The 16,406-nt window shown below is 39.1% G+C and overlaps 2 protein-coding genes across 3 annotated transcripts; one reads left to right on the forward strand and one right to left on the reverse strand.

Annotated features, from left to right (window-relative positions):
* Positions 1 to 241: 241 nt before the first annotated feature.
* Positions 242 to 2,995, reverse strand: LOC5507092. Its single transcript, XM_032375531.2, has 4 exons — positions 2,782 to 2,995; positions 2,657 to 2,689; positions 856 to 1,743; positions 242 to 550 (listed from the first exon to the last, which is right to left on the reverse strand). The coding sequence occupies exons 1-4, from the start codon at positions 2,830 to 2,832 to the stop codon at positions 257 to 259; spliced, it is 1,266 nt and encodes a 421-aa protein (XP_032231422.2). The 5' UTR covers positions 2,833 to 2,995; the 3' UTR covers positions 242 to 256.
* Positions 2,996 to 7,847: 4,852 nt separating this feature from the next.
* On the forward strand, positions 7,848 to 16,380 carry LOC5507093 (neuromedin-U receptor 2). Of its 2 annotated transcripts, XM_048732155.1 has the most exons (3): positions 7,848 to 7,921; positions 13,653 to 14,581; positions 15,216 to 16,380. In XM_048732155.1, the coding sequence occupies exons 2-3, from the start codon at positions 14,087 to 14,089 to the stop codon at positions 15,795 to 15,797; spliced, it is 1,077 nt and encodes a 358-aa protein (XP_048588112.1). In that variant the 5' UTR covers positions 7,848 to 7,921; positions 13,653 to 14,086; the 3' UTR covers positions 15,798 to 16,380. The 2 variants fall into 2 exon arrangements, with proteins under 2 accessions (XP_048588112.1, XP_001627742.2); XM_001627692.3 differs by lacking the exon at positions 7,848 to 7,921 and having other exon boundaries at positions 12,839 to 14,581.
* Positions 16,381 to 16,406: the final 26 nt, after the last annotated feature.

The raw sequence follows: 16,406 nt of genomic DNA on the forward strand, positions 1-16,406 counted from the left end.
TATCTGATAAAAAGTCAGTCAGATCTATAATTACATACCTTCAGTCTAAAATAAATCGACTTTACTTAACCCTTTCCAGACAAAGCTATTTGTGACTGGAAGGTGTAAGTCTTCCCCTCTCCTCGTATTTTTTTGAGCTGGTTTGGTTATGACTATAAAACATACAGAAAATCATCACCAACACGCAGAGAATCGCCACGCGTTATTTTGTGGCAGAATAAATTATGATGTCACAATGACGTCATAACTTCAATTTTTATCCATTTTTCCACTTTACATACAGCGTTGATTTGTCTAGCTTCGCCAAGAAGCTTTCATAAGTCGTTACCAGTTCTGCTCTGGTCTGAGCCGCCAGCCTCAGCATAACGACAAAATGTGAGTTAAGTGCTCCCTGTCTCATCTCCAAGGCCTGGATGCGAAGCAGCAAGTCAAGATACCAGTCTATTTCACCGTACTTGATGTCGTATATGGTCGTGGGGGACTGGTAATGTTCGGAGATCAGCTCTGGTAATGAAGCGTTGCGCTCAAGGGATTCATCTGATGGTGACCCCTGCAAAAAGAGATATTGCATCATCATACACCATGCTACAGCGATTTTCAGCATTGTGCATACATTCCATAATTCACGCCGATAATTTCCAACAACAAGATCGCCTTCTGGTTCCTGTCATTCAAAGCCCTTGAAGCTTTTACATTAGCCAGCACTTAAATGGTTTCCCATCACGGCACAATCAAAAAGCGATAAATGTAATTTTTTGGTTTGAATGACGGAAGGTTGAAAGCACTTTAGCTGTTGAAAATTATCTAAAAGAGTTCGCAGAACATTGAAAATTGAGTAATTTAAGATTACTTTACTTTGCAAAAGGTGTTAAACTCTTTGCTTGGAGTCTCATCTGTATATTCGCTGTTTTTGTTTAAGCGACGCAACCATTCATTTAAGCGATGTCTGTCAGTCCCAATATCCTCAGGCTGCGAATACTCGATTCCATCGTCCATAAGGCTCACAATTGCAGTCCCTTCTTGTTGTTTTTGGGTCCCAGTCTCTGGGTATTCGTGTTCGCTACCAGTCTCTTGTTGGTGTTCATACTGGGTCCCAGTCTTTTCTGGGTGTTCGTACTCGGTACCAGTCTCTTCTTGGTGTTCACACTTGGTACCAGTTTCTTCTGGATGTTCGTGTTCGCTACAAGTCTCTTCTTGGTGCACGTATTCGGTCCCAGTCTCTTGTTGGTGTTCATACTGGGTCCCAGTCTCTTCTGGGTGTTCGTATTCGGTACCAGTATCTTCTTGGTGCACGTATTCGGTCTCAGTCTCTTGTTGGTGTTCATACTGGGTCCCAGTCTCTTCTGGGTGTTCATATTCGGTACCAGTCTCTTCTGGGTGTTCGCACTCGATACCAGTCTCTTCTTGATGTTCGTATTCGGTACCAGTCTCGTCTGGGTGTTTGTACTCGGTACCAGTCTCTTCTGGGTGTTCGTCCTCAGTAACAGGCTCTTCTGGGTGACTGTACTCGGTACCCGTCTCTTCTAGGTGTTCGTACTCGATGCCAGTCCCTTGAGAGTGCTCACACTTGATCTCGGTCTTTGTATGTACTGCGGGGTGCTTATTCTCGGTTCCAGACCCCCCGTGGTGATTATACTGGGCCCCAGTTCCTACATCGTGTAGCACGCCGTAGTGATGGTTTGTCTCTGGCTCGACGTTTGCAGACGATCGGCGAGTCGAGGTTTGACTTGACCAGACGAGATTCTTAAATAAGAAAGGCGAAAATAGGGAACATCATTTGTTTTTCTATACATTTGCAAAATTTTCAAATATATCAAAATTATATGCTACCCATAATGCAACCTGAGTTAACGGCACAAAGATTGTTCTTCTTTTTAGGAACAAGCCATTTATATGTTTTGTACATCACCACGAGAGGAACAAATTCTGCATAATAGCTGAGGGAAAAATCACATAATTAAATTGTTCGTCCCTTATCAAATCATAATTTTAATTCTAAATTCAGCATTCTGTAGTTTGCCAATGCCAAGAAACCCACACTGTCATTGTATATAAGGGTGGGAGGGACGCCAATACAAATAAACGAAAACAGCGTGAGGTTTTCTTTGTCGTGACTCTTCGCCAACTGGCAAAAACTGAGTGTAAAAGCAGTCCTTCCAATATGAAGTCTTATCCATAAATTTTGTTAAGCATATGAAGTCCCCGCTGGAACTTTTCGCAACACATCTTTCTTTTTTTGGAAATTTCTTTTGATTTTGTCTCTAATTATGGGTTAACGTTAAACTCAAAATGTTTTAAAAATTTTAATTATAAATTATTTCCCCAACTTGCCCAACTTCTTAGTCAAATAATTTCTAACTGTCCCGTAATAGTAGAAAATATCTGCTAATGGATATTTAATTATTAATTACGTCCCTAACTTGCTTTATATTCGGATACAAACCGCAAAACTGTTGAGAATTTTTTTAAACAGATTGTGTTTTATTGATAGAATAGTGGAATAGAAGAACGCATTGGTTTCTTATTTTGTGAGAAATGTTTGCAGGGTATTTTGACTGTCGATAAAAGCTCTCCCAAGTATTTAACACAGTTATATTTTCTACGCTCAACGTTTAGAAGAATAAGCGTTCATAACAAATTCTGGGATATTGCCTACCTCGTTTGTGTGTCTCTTAGTACCAAAATTTATCTGAAAAAAAAAATATATAGAAATTAGTCCGAGAAATGTACGGTATTTGTCGTAAACAGAAACATGATAATTGGTCCCAATTAAAAACTTACAGTTAAAGTGGATATAAAAGTAGGAGCACTGCTTTGGAGTTGTTTCGTCATGATAGTTATCGTCAGTAACGCTTGGATATCCAAGCGAGTTGTATTTCCTAGAAATTAAACATCTAAACATCTGACAATGCTCGGCTGCTGTTTTTAGTTTGGCGTTTCACTTGTTTGCTTTGTTAGGTAAGCGGGCATTGCGGGTACTGCAGATGGCGCCGCAGGCCTGGAAACTAACAGTCCTGTTCGACAGGCGATAGTTGCATTAAAGACTAAGACGGATGGAAAAGCCGAGCTGCGCTAGTTGCGTGACGTACGTGACGGAAAGCCGAGTCCCTATTTTTGGCCGAGCGCTACGTCCGATAGAACGGCTTTTCCGGAAGCTTTTTCTGGCGGGCTTATCGAGAGACTGATTCACTAGCCCGAGTATCAGGCGATTTTATTTTTAAAAAGTCGGACAGGACAAATAGCTTCCCGGTATATACTTGAAAGGGAACGATAAAAGGGCCTGACACTCGGGCTACTGTTTCACAGGATATAAACGCCTCAATCATTTCATTCAATTTATGAGGAACGAAGGCTTATATCACAATAATGCTACTTCACAATTTTAGGCCGTACGGGAATTTGTGAGCTAGAGAGAATTTTCCGCTGTTTTATGGCCCAAGAGCGAAGCGGTTGTGTTGGTTTTTTTTTTTTTTCTGAGCGGGCCATACGGCCTCAAATCAACCACTGAGAGTGCACAAGGAATCGTAGCGGTATAAGAATTTAAATTATACATATTCGAGGCAGTTTTTTTAAATAATAGCACCACATACGTGTAATACATATCAAATCAAAGCCGGCTATTTGTGAAGATAATATCAAAATAAGGCATGTGCGAATTTCAGTACGTGAGCAGCGACAATAGTGAAAACCCAGTGCGTTGGTCGAGTCGAGAGTAATGAACATCAGACGGAATTAATATCAATCAATCAATATCCCACAAGCGTGATTTTAGCGTCAAATACTTTTATTGTCAACTACTTTTGTTTTGGTCCTTTAAAATACAGTTTTAGCGCCGAGATGTTCTCGGTTATAAATGGATGGCAAGAGCTGAGGCCGATTTATTTTTTCCCATTTTGGTCGATGCAAAACAAGTTATTGTGTTCCTCAAAAGACTTGGAATCTTTAATGATACGGTATGTCCGCGTTAAACAGTTAGATCCTCGAAAACGTTTTATTTTATTATAACTAACTACGTTAACTTGAGGGCGGCTTTTCTACATAAGACAGTTGTTCAGTATTTTCTTTGTTTTAACTTACGACACATTTTAAGGTGAACTAATATTAAAAGTGTGTAGCTTGTCGCATGCGATATTAAAAACCTGATCATACCATATGCTTCACTCTCACTAGCACTTCGGCATTATTGCTTTTGAAACTTGTTTGTAGAATTTCAAAGTGATATCCGCTTCTTCAACACCTTATTCCACGAGGCCGTCCCGTCCCGTCCGGTCTCGTATTCGGATCATGAAAGGATAAATATTCCCTATCCTACGAATAACGAATAATCACTGTTTATCACGATAATAATTTTGCCCTTAAAGCAACTGTTTGGTTTTAAACGCTCACTTTTTTATATGAATTCATGCCACCTCTGTAAAACGTAATATTAAAAATATAATGGTAGACCATAGTGAAGCTGGCAGGCAACTCAGCAGGCAACTCGGTGAAGTTAGCAGGCAACTCAAATGTGATAATTTGTGTAATATCTCGGCAGGTATATGGCCGATTGTCACGAAATTTTGACACGATTGTACAAAAAGTACAACAAACATATTCATGCATGTATGATATCAAATATTATTAATCACGTGACTGTGTGACGTTGAACGTTCCAGCAGGCAAGTCGTTACATCACAATTGTCGCGATATCTACGTCCCCTTTTTACCGATAGTCATCAAACTTTAACCTAAGTGTACAAATGTAATAACGAAGACAACGCCGTATTAGTTATTCTCATGACGTCATCAATCACGTGACCGTGGGAAAAAACATTTTCTCGAGTTCCTATTGAGAAAACATTACGAAACTTTCGAAATATGACAAATAGCACATGGGATTTTACAATCATGAACTTTTAAAATATGACGTCATCAATCACGTGACCGTGGGAAAAAAAGTCGATATCTAGAGTTCTGACTGAAATAACAGTGCAAAACTTTCGAAATACGACAAATTATGTATGTCGTTATTAAAGTTACCTGCTGTACTGTCGAGTTGCCTGCTATATGTTTTTATTAAAGTAAATCACGTACAAATTCCAAAAAAGTGAAGCTTGAATGACGACGAATACGATATTCCCAGTGCATAACAACTTACCTGCTGTACTGTCGAGTTGCCTGCTATATGTTTTTATTAAAGTAAATCATGTACAAATACGAAAAAGTGAAGCTTCAATAACGACGAATACGATATTCCCAGTGCATAACGAGTTACCTGCTGTACTGTCGAGTTGCCTGCTATATGTTTTTATTAAAGTAAATCACGTACAAATTCCAAAAAAGTGAAGCTTGAATGACGACGAATACGATATTCCCAGCGCATAACGAGTTACCTGCTGTACTGTCGAGTTGCCTGCTATATGTTTTTATTAAAGTAAATCACGTATAAATACCAAAAAGTGAACATTTAACAACGACGAATACGATATTCCCAGCGCATAACGAGTTACCTGCTGTACTGTCGAGTTGCCTGCTATATGTTTTTATTAAAGTAAATCACGTACAAATTCCAAAAAAGTGAAGCTTGAATGACGACGAATACGATATTCCCAGCGCATAACGAGTTACCTGCTGTACTGTCGAGTTGCCTGCTATATGTTTTTATAAGAGTAAATCACTTACAACTGCCTAAAAAGTGAAGCTTAAACAACGGAGAATACAATATTACCAGTGCATAACGAGTTACCTGCTGTACTGTCAAGTTGCCTGCTATATGTTTTTATTAAAGTAAATCACGTACAAATTCCAAAAAAGTGAAGCTTGAATGACGACGAATACGATATTCCCAGCGCATAACGAGTTACCTGCTGTACTGTCGAGTTGCCTGCTATATGTTTTTATTAAAGTAAATCACGTATAAATACCAAAAAGTGAACATTTAACAACGACGAATACGATATTCCCAGCGCATAACGAGTTACCTGCTGTACTGTCGAGTTGCCTGCTATATGTTTTTATTAAAGTAAATCACGTACAAATTCCAAAAAAGTGAAGCTTGAATGACGACGAATACGATATTCCCAGCGCATAACGAGTTAGCTGCTGTACTATTGAGTTGCCTGCTATATGTTTTTATTAAAGTAAATCACGTATAAATGCCAAAAAGTGAAGCTGTAACAACAACGAATACAATATTCCCAGTGTATAACGAGTTACCTGCTGTACTGTCGAGTTTCCTGTTATATGTTTTTGTTCGAGTAAATTACGTACAAATGCCAAAAAGTGAACATTTAAATCTGGTATTCGTACCGAGGCGGCTGTGTGGGGTTATAAAATGTATGGTGATAGACGTTAGTGCGTGGGTTAAAGTGTGCAATTATGGCTATTATATATGGTGTATTGCATTGGGGATGTTAGTTAAGAGTTGTGGCTATAAATGAAATGTAGAAAACGGGCTTGGAGTTAGGGCAGAACAGTGTATTTGACCTTTGAACGAGGGTGATAATTACCTGTTGATAATTTCCTGTGAGTGTAATGTGAGCTTGTGAAAAATCAAGTCAATAACAAGACCGGTGAGGAATAATATCTGAAAGCGTGCAGGGGACAAATCAATGATGGCAAATAGAAGATAGATAGTGGTTATATAAGTATTGGGCAGTTGGCTCCTTGAGTATGGGTTTTTATATTGTGTCGTGTAGAGAGAGAGTTTGTTAGGATTCGCGCTCTAGGTTAGTGACTGATAATCGATGAGCTTAAGCGATGGCCCATATCGAGCGAAAATAATACGCGTAGATACGGCAGAGAAACGGTAGGAATTACAGTGCAGGTTAAGATGTGTAAATCACGTGCAAGTGCCAAAAGTGAACATTTAACAACGACGAATACGATATTTCCAGTATATGTTTCTATTCGAGTTAATCACTTACAAATGCCAAAAAAGTGAAGCTTTAATAACGACGAATACGATATTCCCAGTGTATCACGAGTTACCTGCTGTACTGTCAAGTTGCCTGCTATATGTTTGTATAAAAGTAAATCACGAAAACATTCCAAAAAAGTTAGGCTTTAATAACGACATACATAATTTGTCGTATTTCGAAAGTTTTGCACTGTTATTTCAGTCAGAACTCTAGATATCGACTTTTTTTCCCACGGTCACGTGATTGATGGCGTCATATTTTAAAAGTTCATGATTGTAAAATCCCATGTGCTATTTGTCATATTTCGAAAGTTTCGTAATGTTTTCTCAATAGGAACTCGAGAAAATGTTTTTTCCCACGGTCACGTGATTGATGACGTCATGAGAATAACTAATACGGTGTTGTCTTCGTTATTACATTTGTACACTTAGGTTAAAGTTTGATGACTATCGGTGAAAATGGGACGTAGATATTGAGACAATTGTGATGTAACGACTTGCCTGCTGGAACATTCAACGTCACACAGTCACGTGATTAATAATATTTGATATCATACATGCATGAATATGTTTGTAGTACTTTTTGTACAATCGTGTCAAAATTTCGTGACAATCGGCCAAATACCTGCCGAGATATTACACAAATCAACACATTTGAGTTGCCTGCTAACTTCACCGAGTTGCCTGCTGAGTTGCCTGCCAGCTTCACTATGGTTAATGGTAGTACTTTTTTCGATGAAAAATTAATGAAAATTAAATTTGACCGCAACCAAGACACCGACTTTATGCTGTCGTCTAAAGCATCATTTTGTAAATGTAAATGTAAATATATTTAAAAAATAATCAGCCGTTAATTTGAGTATAATTACATATCTACATATAGCTACAGTCATATAAAGGTAATAGATGTTAATCAATTCGAAGTAAATGGCAGGAGTGGATTTATCAATTAAAGTCGACGTACATAATAGCCGGATAGTCTTTCTCGTCGCGGCAAACAACAAAAGTCGTTTTTTCTTACAAGTAAGTCTTGTCTATCACATAAGCTGATGCTTCTGTCATATTTTTCAAACGCTGAAGACAAGAATACTGCTGTTTTACAGAAACGAAATGTTTTGGAAATGTTTTTAAGTCTACACGGTAAATATACTTGTTAATCTTTTTGGCTTAAAATGTGTGCTAAATAATAGGCTCTTTTTTTAAGGGCTAGGGTTAGGTTGTTTTCTTTTTCTTTAGTTTTGGTGTTTGAGAGTGATGAGTACTAGGGCAATTAGTGCAAAAATTTATTGCGTTAAAAACGAGTCACACTTGAGTATTTCTCTTTCTAGGTTAAGCTGATAAAAAAACGTACAGGAGCAAAAAAATTATATATATTTTAAGGACATATTACCAAAAGTGTTCACAGGTCAAGATGTATCCTTTTTAAGATGCAAATTTTGTATTTTTTGTTGTGTTTTATTTTTGGATGATTCCCAAAAATGTGTACAAGGGTACCAGCTTGGCTATTCGCGCCATAGTACCGTCTTGGCGCGAATTGTATCATCTTGACGCAAATTGTATAGTCTTTTCGGTGAAATAAAAAGATAAACAAGTAGAAAACTGTATATTAAAAAAGGTATTCTGCAGGTGCAATGCTAGGTTTTAATTAAATCAATTACTTACATTATTTTTCGGGTTTTGTTTCTGTTTATTGTTTTTCTTGTAAACCACACCTTGCCTGGTAGCCTACACAAATTGCATCAAATTTGACCATAGAGTAGAGGCAGACAAAAAGTCTTAAACGATCTCTGCGCCTCTGTTATCAAATACTCGAGTATACCAATCAGTTTTGCGTTTTCTTTTCATTTTCTTTTAATTAAAAGTCGAACTGATATCATTTTTTTAGAAAAAGAATTTATTTCTTTTAAAAGCAAGGCTATTCCCTATTTATTGAAAAATTGAGGGTGGAAAGAGAAGTTGAAACTAGGTTTTTAAATTACAAATGAAACAACAACAGGATAAAAGAACACATCTGAAAAAAAAACTTTTTATTTCTAAATGACTGTATTCATTGCTTTGGGTACATTATAGTGTAAACAAAAACGATTTCAAAAAGGTTGATTTCCGTTATCTAGGGAAGGTTCGCCGGATATTGTTTTGCTTGTGTGTGTATCTTGTTTCACTACACTTTTTTATTGTTTCATAATGAAAACCCACAGCCCTGATGTAATAACCTGGAATAGAATTACAGCCAAATTCGTTGTTGGCGACCTCGTCGAATCCAAAATCCTTGTCTCGTTTGGGAATAGCGCGTAGTCAGACACAAGCTTTGAGGGCGGTTTGTTTGTTTTTTATTGTTTGTTTTTTTTTTTTTACTACGCGCTATTCCCAAACGAAGAAAGGAATTTTCGATTCTGGGAGGTCGCGCAACAACGAATTTGACTATAATGAATGGAATTATAGTACTTTTTCATAAGAAACATTCATCGTTTTTTAATACTAAAGCAAAGCTTCAGGCACGGTTCTTATCTTTACCAAAAAAAAAAAAAAAATTGTTTGTGTGACGTGTATAATTTGTGTCCTGCGTATGTATGTACAGGTGTATGTACTTTAGCTTTTTCCCGCCTTTTCACCGAAGCAGAGCGCGCGCGTGAACCAGGTCGCATGGTCGAGTTGAGATACCATCAGAACGGCTGCAGCGATTCTTCTATCTGAAACTACTAGCTCATGTGACCACTATGTTATATCTATTTAAGCTTATGATTATGTGAAAATGCAAGGACTGAAATTTATAAAAAAATGTTTCACAAGTTGAGTTGTTCTTCGGCGCTTGTTGAAAGATCGTCAAATACTTTCCTTTTCCCACATCGTATCTATGCACCCAATCCCCTTCTCTTTTCCCGACCTTGGATGGCCTGGCTTAGGCAATTGATTGCTATAGTTTTTTTTCATTTTTCACCTTTTTAACACCAAGCCATTAAAAATATGTTTATATAGAGGGCCCTTTTAGTGAGAATTTTTGTAATCACTGTACTCTTCAAGGTTCTTTTTCCAGCATTTCACCCCATGTCGTCTGGCCAACCTAATTGGCGATAAATTCAATTACTACCCAAAATAGAATTCTGTTTAGCTGCATCATCAAAATAGACGGGAAATGACTAAATGGTCCGTGCAAAGCAAACAATCATAAAAGCACATTAGGAAACGCTAGAGTTTGAGCCATACATGATTACAAGGCAATGGCTAAATATTAGTAGTACAAATATTTAAAACCCGCTGTCTCTTGCCTACTGTACACGTCCTTAGAGAAATCAAGTTACTGCGAAAAACAAAGGGGGAAATAAGAGATGATATTTATGCTGAAACAGAAGTAAGTAACCCCACGAGACCTCACCTTTACTTTGTTCGTTGATTAATTCCTTTTCTAAATCAATGTATCCTTATGAAAAATAAAAAAAATGTGTAAATGTTCTCACGAAAAATCTAGAATCGAGTGTTTTTCCATGGCTGCAATCTCTTTAATTATAAATAAACATTTGAAAAGGTAATTCCGTATAGCAAAACTGCATTCTGATTGGCTGAAGCATACTGGACGCTGATTTGCTGATAAACAGTAAAAATTTGAGCGGACAAATTTAATGTGCAATCCGTCACCTATAAAAAGTACCAAACACGTGGGAATTTTCCCACCACCACTAGGACTTTTGACGAGGGTTTTTCTGTTTGCATTTGACCAAGTGCTTTGCTAAGGACAACGTTCTTGAACAGTCATTATCTGCCAGGGGCGGATACAGGAGGGGGTGGGGTGGATTGGGGGTATATCCACCCCCCCTTTTTGAGCAAAAAAAATCGAAAAGTCACTTTGTTTGAAGAAAATAAATGTCTGAGGGACGGGAGGTACTGTCCATTCTTCTTCGCCAGCTCGACTTTGCTGACGCGACAAATTCAATTCAGCGTGAAAAATTGTAAGATCTTCGTAGCAACCTATCAAAAAGCACTAGATCAGTTATAGGCCGTCTAGCCGGCCATTATTCACCCCCCATTTTGAAATCTTGGATCCGCCCCTGATCTTCAGCCCAACACTGATTTAACAGGTATGTTTGCTAGGATGCATTTTATCATCTTCTTAACTTTTTTTGCACAATAACAATTTATCACAAAAAATATGTGTGTTCACAGAATGTCTTTTTGGCCATCTGAAATCAAGTGTTTTTTCCATGGCTGCCTTATCATTTTGCAATTAAATAAACATTGGAAAACCAGCCTCGAGCAATTGTGCCGCCATCTTGGATTTGGAAGAAGAAAAAAATCTAAGATGGCGGCCACATCGCTCGCGGCGATAGAATCACCACCAAAGCATACATGCTAACAATAGTCTTTGTCGACTATCATTTTGCTAACCAGAGAAAAACTTTAAGTACAAGAAAGCCTTCACTGGCTGATTTTGGGAATCTATTACAACATTGTGTAGTTCCAGAAAATATCCATACCCCCTCCCCCCCCCCCCCCCTCCCATTGAGGGGATTGGAAATTCCGGGAGGATGGGGGGTTTAATCGCCCAGGAATTTCCAGAGGGGAGGGGGAGTAAAGTGCCCTTTTTCCTTAACAGTTACTGTATATATTTTTTTCCAGGGGGTTGAAAATTCCAGAGGTGTGGGGGTCATACTTCCGACCCCTTCAATGGGGGGAGGGGGGGATGGATATTTTCTGGAACTACACATTTTGGATTGAATTCTGTAAAAAGTGTTTTTCAGATTATTAAAAAATGAATCGAAATCGGGATTCTTGAAAAAAAAAATGTTTTTCAAAATGATTTGAAAATACTAAAAAAGTGGAGAAAGCCCTTTAAACTAACAATAACCCATCCTCAAAGCAAGTTTATAGAAGCAGAATTGGCTGCAACTTAAGAGTTGCTCAAGGCAATACTTAACTACATTTGAAAATATAAAAAAAATGCATCCACAATCCAAGTCCGATATTTAAGTAACAATAATTTGAATTGACGTCTCATACTATCTGGAATAAACCGGATGGAAATGGATTGGTATTGTGCGGGAGCGTAAAATGGTGGCGTGATTGGCCTTCTTTTATACAATGCATCCTCAAGACAAAAAAAAAAGAAAAAAAAGGGAGAGATAGCATTTAAGAACAGGGGGTTTATTACTACAGATTATTCTAGGATCTTCACCCTCAGGAAGTCACCAAGATCCGGTTATAGATGAGCGACATGTCAAATAGTACAGGATTAGGAAATGATTTTTTTGTTGACATGCATTTGCAACCATAATGATTTTTGGACAGGTTTGACGTGAATAGACTCCGTGCTAATCTTTGCAACTTACATAGTAAGTCATTTAGTTGTAACGCCTCCCTTCTCTTCCCTCAGGTTTTCGATCTTTTGAAAGTACTTCTCTTATCGCGGCCAGCTTTTGTCTGCCGCTGTTCTTCAAAATGTTCTTTCATTTTTTTTTTGCTTTTTTCTTAAATGTGAAATTTTCTTTCGTGATCCGATACACTGTTGGAATTGAGACTTTTGTTTTTAAGCGATTTTCTTGATTGGTAGGCCCGATTCACACCGTAAAATATTGATATATGCCCGCGTATTCGCTATTACCCAAATTTGTTTAATGGCTATTATTAAAAATCCGATTTTCGGACAACCAGCAAATTGAATGTTGATAATTTTTTCAGTTGAAAACGCTTTACATGGTTCACCTCATATTTCTAGTATAACTCCTTTGTACCCCTTCCCCCTTTCAATGTTGTAGTCTGACACCTGCGACCTTAATCCTCAACTTTGTAGGGGAAAGGGGGGGAATTTTTGTGTTTTCATTTGAAAAAATAGCATATTGACTATATAACTGATCAAGAAATCATTTTATCAAAGATTTAATTCGCCGACTGATAATGATGATTTATAGACCGGGGAATTGGAAAGGGTGAGGGGGGGGGGGGGGGGGGGGGGGAGGCATCGTAAGGGTTCTTATTCAAAAATTGGTCATTGAAAAACCCGAAGTATACCAATTGTATCATTTAAGCAAATGACTTTGCTTTAGAACTACTTTTGTATAGGAGAACTCTACTTTGTAAAAAAAAATAAAGTAAAAGTATACAGCTGGCGGGTACAGATACATACATTAGATAAAGGTTATTACTGTAAGACCCGTATACAAAAGTTGACGCTCTAAAGCCTATAAAACCCCATCCGCTTAGCCCTCGACCTGTTACAATTATTTCGATTAGGTTGACTATGAGAAAATGGAAAATCACGAATGCCAAACACCACTGCTTTGGGAAAACAAGTCTTGAATCTTGAACATTCAGTGAGTCTAAATTAAGTTTGTAACGAGGCCCAAAAGAAAACATTACTATTGGTCAAACTTTGTTCTATTTTTTTATGGCGAAAATTATTTAAATAATAAGTGTATACTCGACTTTTTGTTTGGAGACATTGAAATACTAAGGGAGAGCGCAGATTGCATTGTTAAAAACAACTTCGTTTAAAAATAACGCGAAGTTTTAAACGAAATTTAATAGCATCACGTAATCTGACAGGAAATAATCCTATTGAAATCCGCAATATTCATTTTTATGAGGCTTTTAAAGTATCAATTTATCTTTATAAGTGATAAATATCGTATTCAATCCTTCTGTTGTCCCGGAGCTACAATTATTTATTGGGCAAAAAAAATGAGAAATCAAATAATTGGCAATTTAAGTTGAAACTGACCGCCTCGAAGTTAAAGCTAATTGAATTTTTTTTTTTTTTTTACAGTGGACTGATGAAAGGGTTTGGTTTTGTCTAACCATTTTTCAATTACAAAGGATGCTTTGAGGATTTGAATCTACTGATCCTGAAGCGTGGAGAATTAATAGATCAGGTGAAAGTGCAAAGAAGGGCTGCAAATACAGATAGAGAGTAGAATATTGACTAAAGCACGCGAATGACATACTGTTTCACTTGTAAATTAAAAAAAGAAGCGATTAGCGACGGCTTGATGAACAATGCTCTCTTCTTCGTGATGGCAGATTGAGACGGATTGGTTCCATTCACAATCCCGAACGGTAAACGTGGACTCTATGATTTATGTCTGTGTGGTTAACACAAGTGTGGAGTATTATACTTTTTGACGGACCCGGAAGCCACATTCAAACTCGGAATCGAGTAATCAGGCAAGAGTCGACGAGCTCTTTGTGCGCAAAGCTGCGATGTCCCTTGAAATTCGTGTCTTTGGCTGTATCTTCCTCGTATTTATCTTCTTCGTCGGACTTATCGGTAACCTTTTAGTGTGCTCCGTGGTACGCAGTCGAACAGTGCGGAGCTCCGCGACGAATCACATCCTTCTCAACCTCGCGATCGCAGACATCCTTGGCTGCTTGGTCAACCTGCCCATCATGTTTGTCACGTTCTACGTCGACTTTCAAAACAACTTCTTGGAAAGTCTCAGCGACGCGCACTTTGTCTTGACGGTGACCACAGGGTTCCCGGTCTGCCTGTGTCATCTGTTGCTATCTGTGGATAGGTATGACGCGATTGTGAACCCGTTTCACCGTCGCGTCACGGTACCCAGGATGAAAAGGGTATCTATCGTGTTGTGGGGTGTATCCCTCGGCGCGGGACTCATAGCGGCGGTTCTTGTTGTCATTATCCCCACCCACTGGCTAATACTTCATGATGACTCGCCACACTTCATCGCCGGTGAGGTAGGTCTGTCCACATGACAATTATGTGTAATAGGTGGAAGTTAAAGGATGCGCTTGGGCTTATTATTATAAGGGTATCGTACCATTTAATTGATGCAATTTATCATGATGATAAATTGAAGAAGCAAAAAAAGTAGAGAGGGTTGTCCAATTAACTGACAAACTCATGCATTGTGCTGAGGAGGTTGCGTAGTCAGGTATTAAAATGGAAAAAGGATGCTTTTGACGCTCCCTCAATTAGACATGATCCATTTTTAGGCGGCCAAAGGGATGCGCGCTCACCCTACCTACCCCCTACGCAACCTGTAGTACAAAAAGAGAGATTACGAGCGATTACGCGCACGGTCGTGTGCCAAAAAACCTGTTAGCAGCCGTGCGACGCCGCGTAACAGAAAGACCTGCAAGAATAGCATTTAGACGATTCCGATCATATCGCGTTAACTAATAAAATTCCGTTAAGATTTGATCGATAGAAGCCAGAGAACCAAAGGAGAGACGCCTACTCAACCCCACCCTTTCACACACTTTAGAGCCGCATTTTTACAAGGAAGTATAAAAGAGAATGGCCTCTGCCCCTGTAATACAAACCCAAGAAATGACTGGCTTGCCTCCATCTCCCTGCCGTCTCTTTCAGGTGCTGAATGGAGTTGGTACAGCTGTCATTCTCTCCATCCTAACCGTCATGCTCTATTCATTCGTCAAGGTCCGCACGAGTTTCCGTGTTCACAACACCCACATGGTGCAAGCGCTGGGACAGGCTAAAGTCGACAAGGAAATGCGCCTCACCAAAGTCGCGGTGCTTCTGATCGCGAGTTTCACGGTCACGTGTCTTCCTTGGGTCTTTATGCGCCTAGTGTACTCCATCACCGGCCATCAGGACAAGGCGGCTTACATCTTATCCTACTGTCTTCTATACCTCTCTCACGCTATCAACCCGCTACTGTACACAAGCCTGATGAGACAATTCAAGCGGGTCATGTATCATAAAATACACTGTTGCTTCCGCAGACTGAGTTGTCGAGAGCCAGACTTGCATGACTCGCCCTTGAGCGAGAATTCCAGGGAGCCAACAGAGGGTGTTATTTCGCGTGGAAGGCAAAGGCTGTCTTTGGCAGTAGTGCATCCCTTTTGCCCACAGAAGGGGGTCAAAAAAGACTCCGAGATATCTCTTGAAAAAGTGGGAACCAACACAGAAAACATTGAAATAGAGTCGTGACACTGATGTTAAAATACATTCTGATAAAAGGGTGGGACTAGCAACAAGCAAAAAAATTTAGAATAGCACCCAGCAAAAGCAAAACATATGATAATGCAAGACGAAACGGACAAAATAAAACGATATTTTGTCACTCTGTGTGCAGTCAATTCTTGCTAGATTTGGGCACCCTGTGTACAGCCAACTCTTGCTAGATTTGAGCACTCGTGTGCAGCCAACTCTTACTAGATTTGGGCACCCTCTGCGCGGTTAACTCTTGCTAGATTTGGGCACCCTGTGTACAGCCAATCTTGCTAGATTTGGGCACCCTGTGTACAGGCAACTCTTGCTAGATTTGGACATCCTGTGTACAGCCAACTCTTGCTAGAATTGGGCACCCTGTGGTCGGGTAACTCTTGCTAGATTTGGGCACCCTGTGTACAACTAACTCTCGTTATTACAAACAGCGACGAGTTGTTACCGGGATTGATTTTCCGTAATAACGGGGTGTTCATAATCTCAAGGTGTCCGTAATAACGGGGTGTCCGTTAAAACGAGGTGTCCGTAATAACGAGGTTTCCGTAATAGTGGGGTGCCCGTAATAGCGGGGTGTCCGTAATAACGAGGTGT

This window comes from Nematostella vectensis, chromosome 9, assembly GCF_932526225.1.
Source record: "Nematostella vectensis chromosome 9, jaNemVect1.1, whole genome shotgun sequence".
Taxonomy (NCBI): Eukaryota; Metazoa; Cnidaria; class Anthozoa; order Actiniaria; family Edwardsiidae; genus Nematostella; species Nematostella vectensis.

Coding starts and splice junctions, on each gene's coding strand:
- LOC5507092 (XM_032375531.2), bottom strand. CDS start 2,832: ATGACGAAACAACTCCAAAGCAGTGCTCCTACTTTTATATCCACTTTA. Junction 1,744..2,656: donor CTAAGAGACACACAAACGAG/GTAGGCAATATC, acceptor TTCTTATTTAAG/AATCTCGTCTGGTCAAGTCA. Junction 551..855: donor AGTTTAACACCTTTTGCAAA/GTAAAGTAATCT, acceptor CTCTTTTTGCAG/GGGTCACCATCAGATGAATC.
- LOC5507093 (XM_048732155.1), top strand. CDS start 14,087: ATGTCCCTTGAAATTCGTGTCTTTGGCTGTATCTTCCTCGTATTTATC. Junction 14,582..15,215: donor CACACTTCATCGCCGGTGAG/GTAGGTCTGTCC, acceptor CGTCTCTTTCAG/GTGCTGAATGGAGTTGGTAC.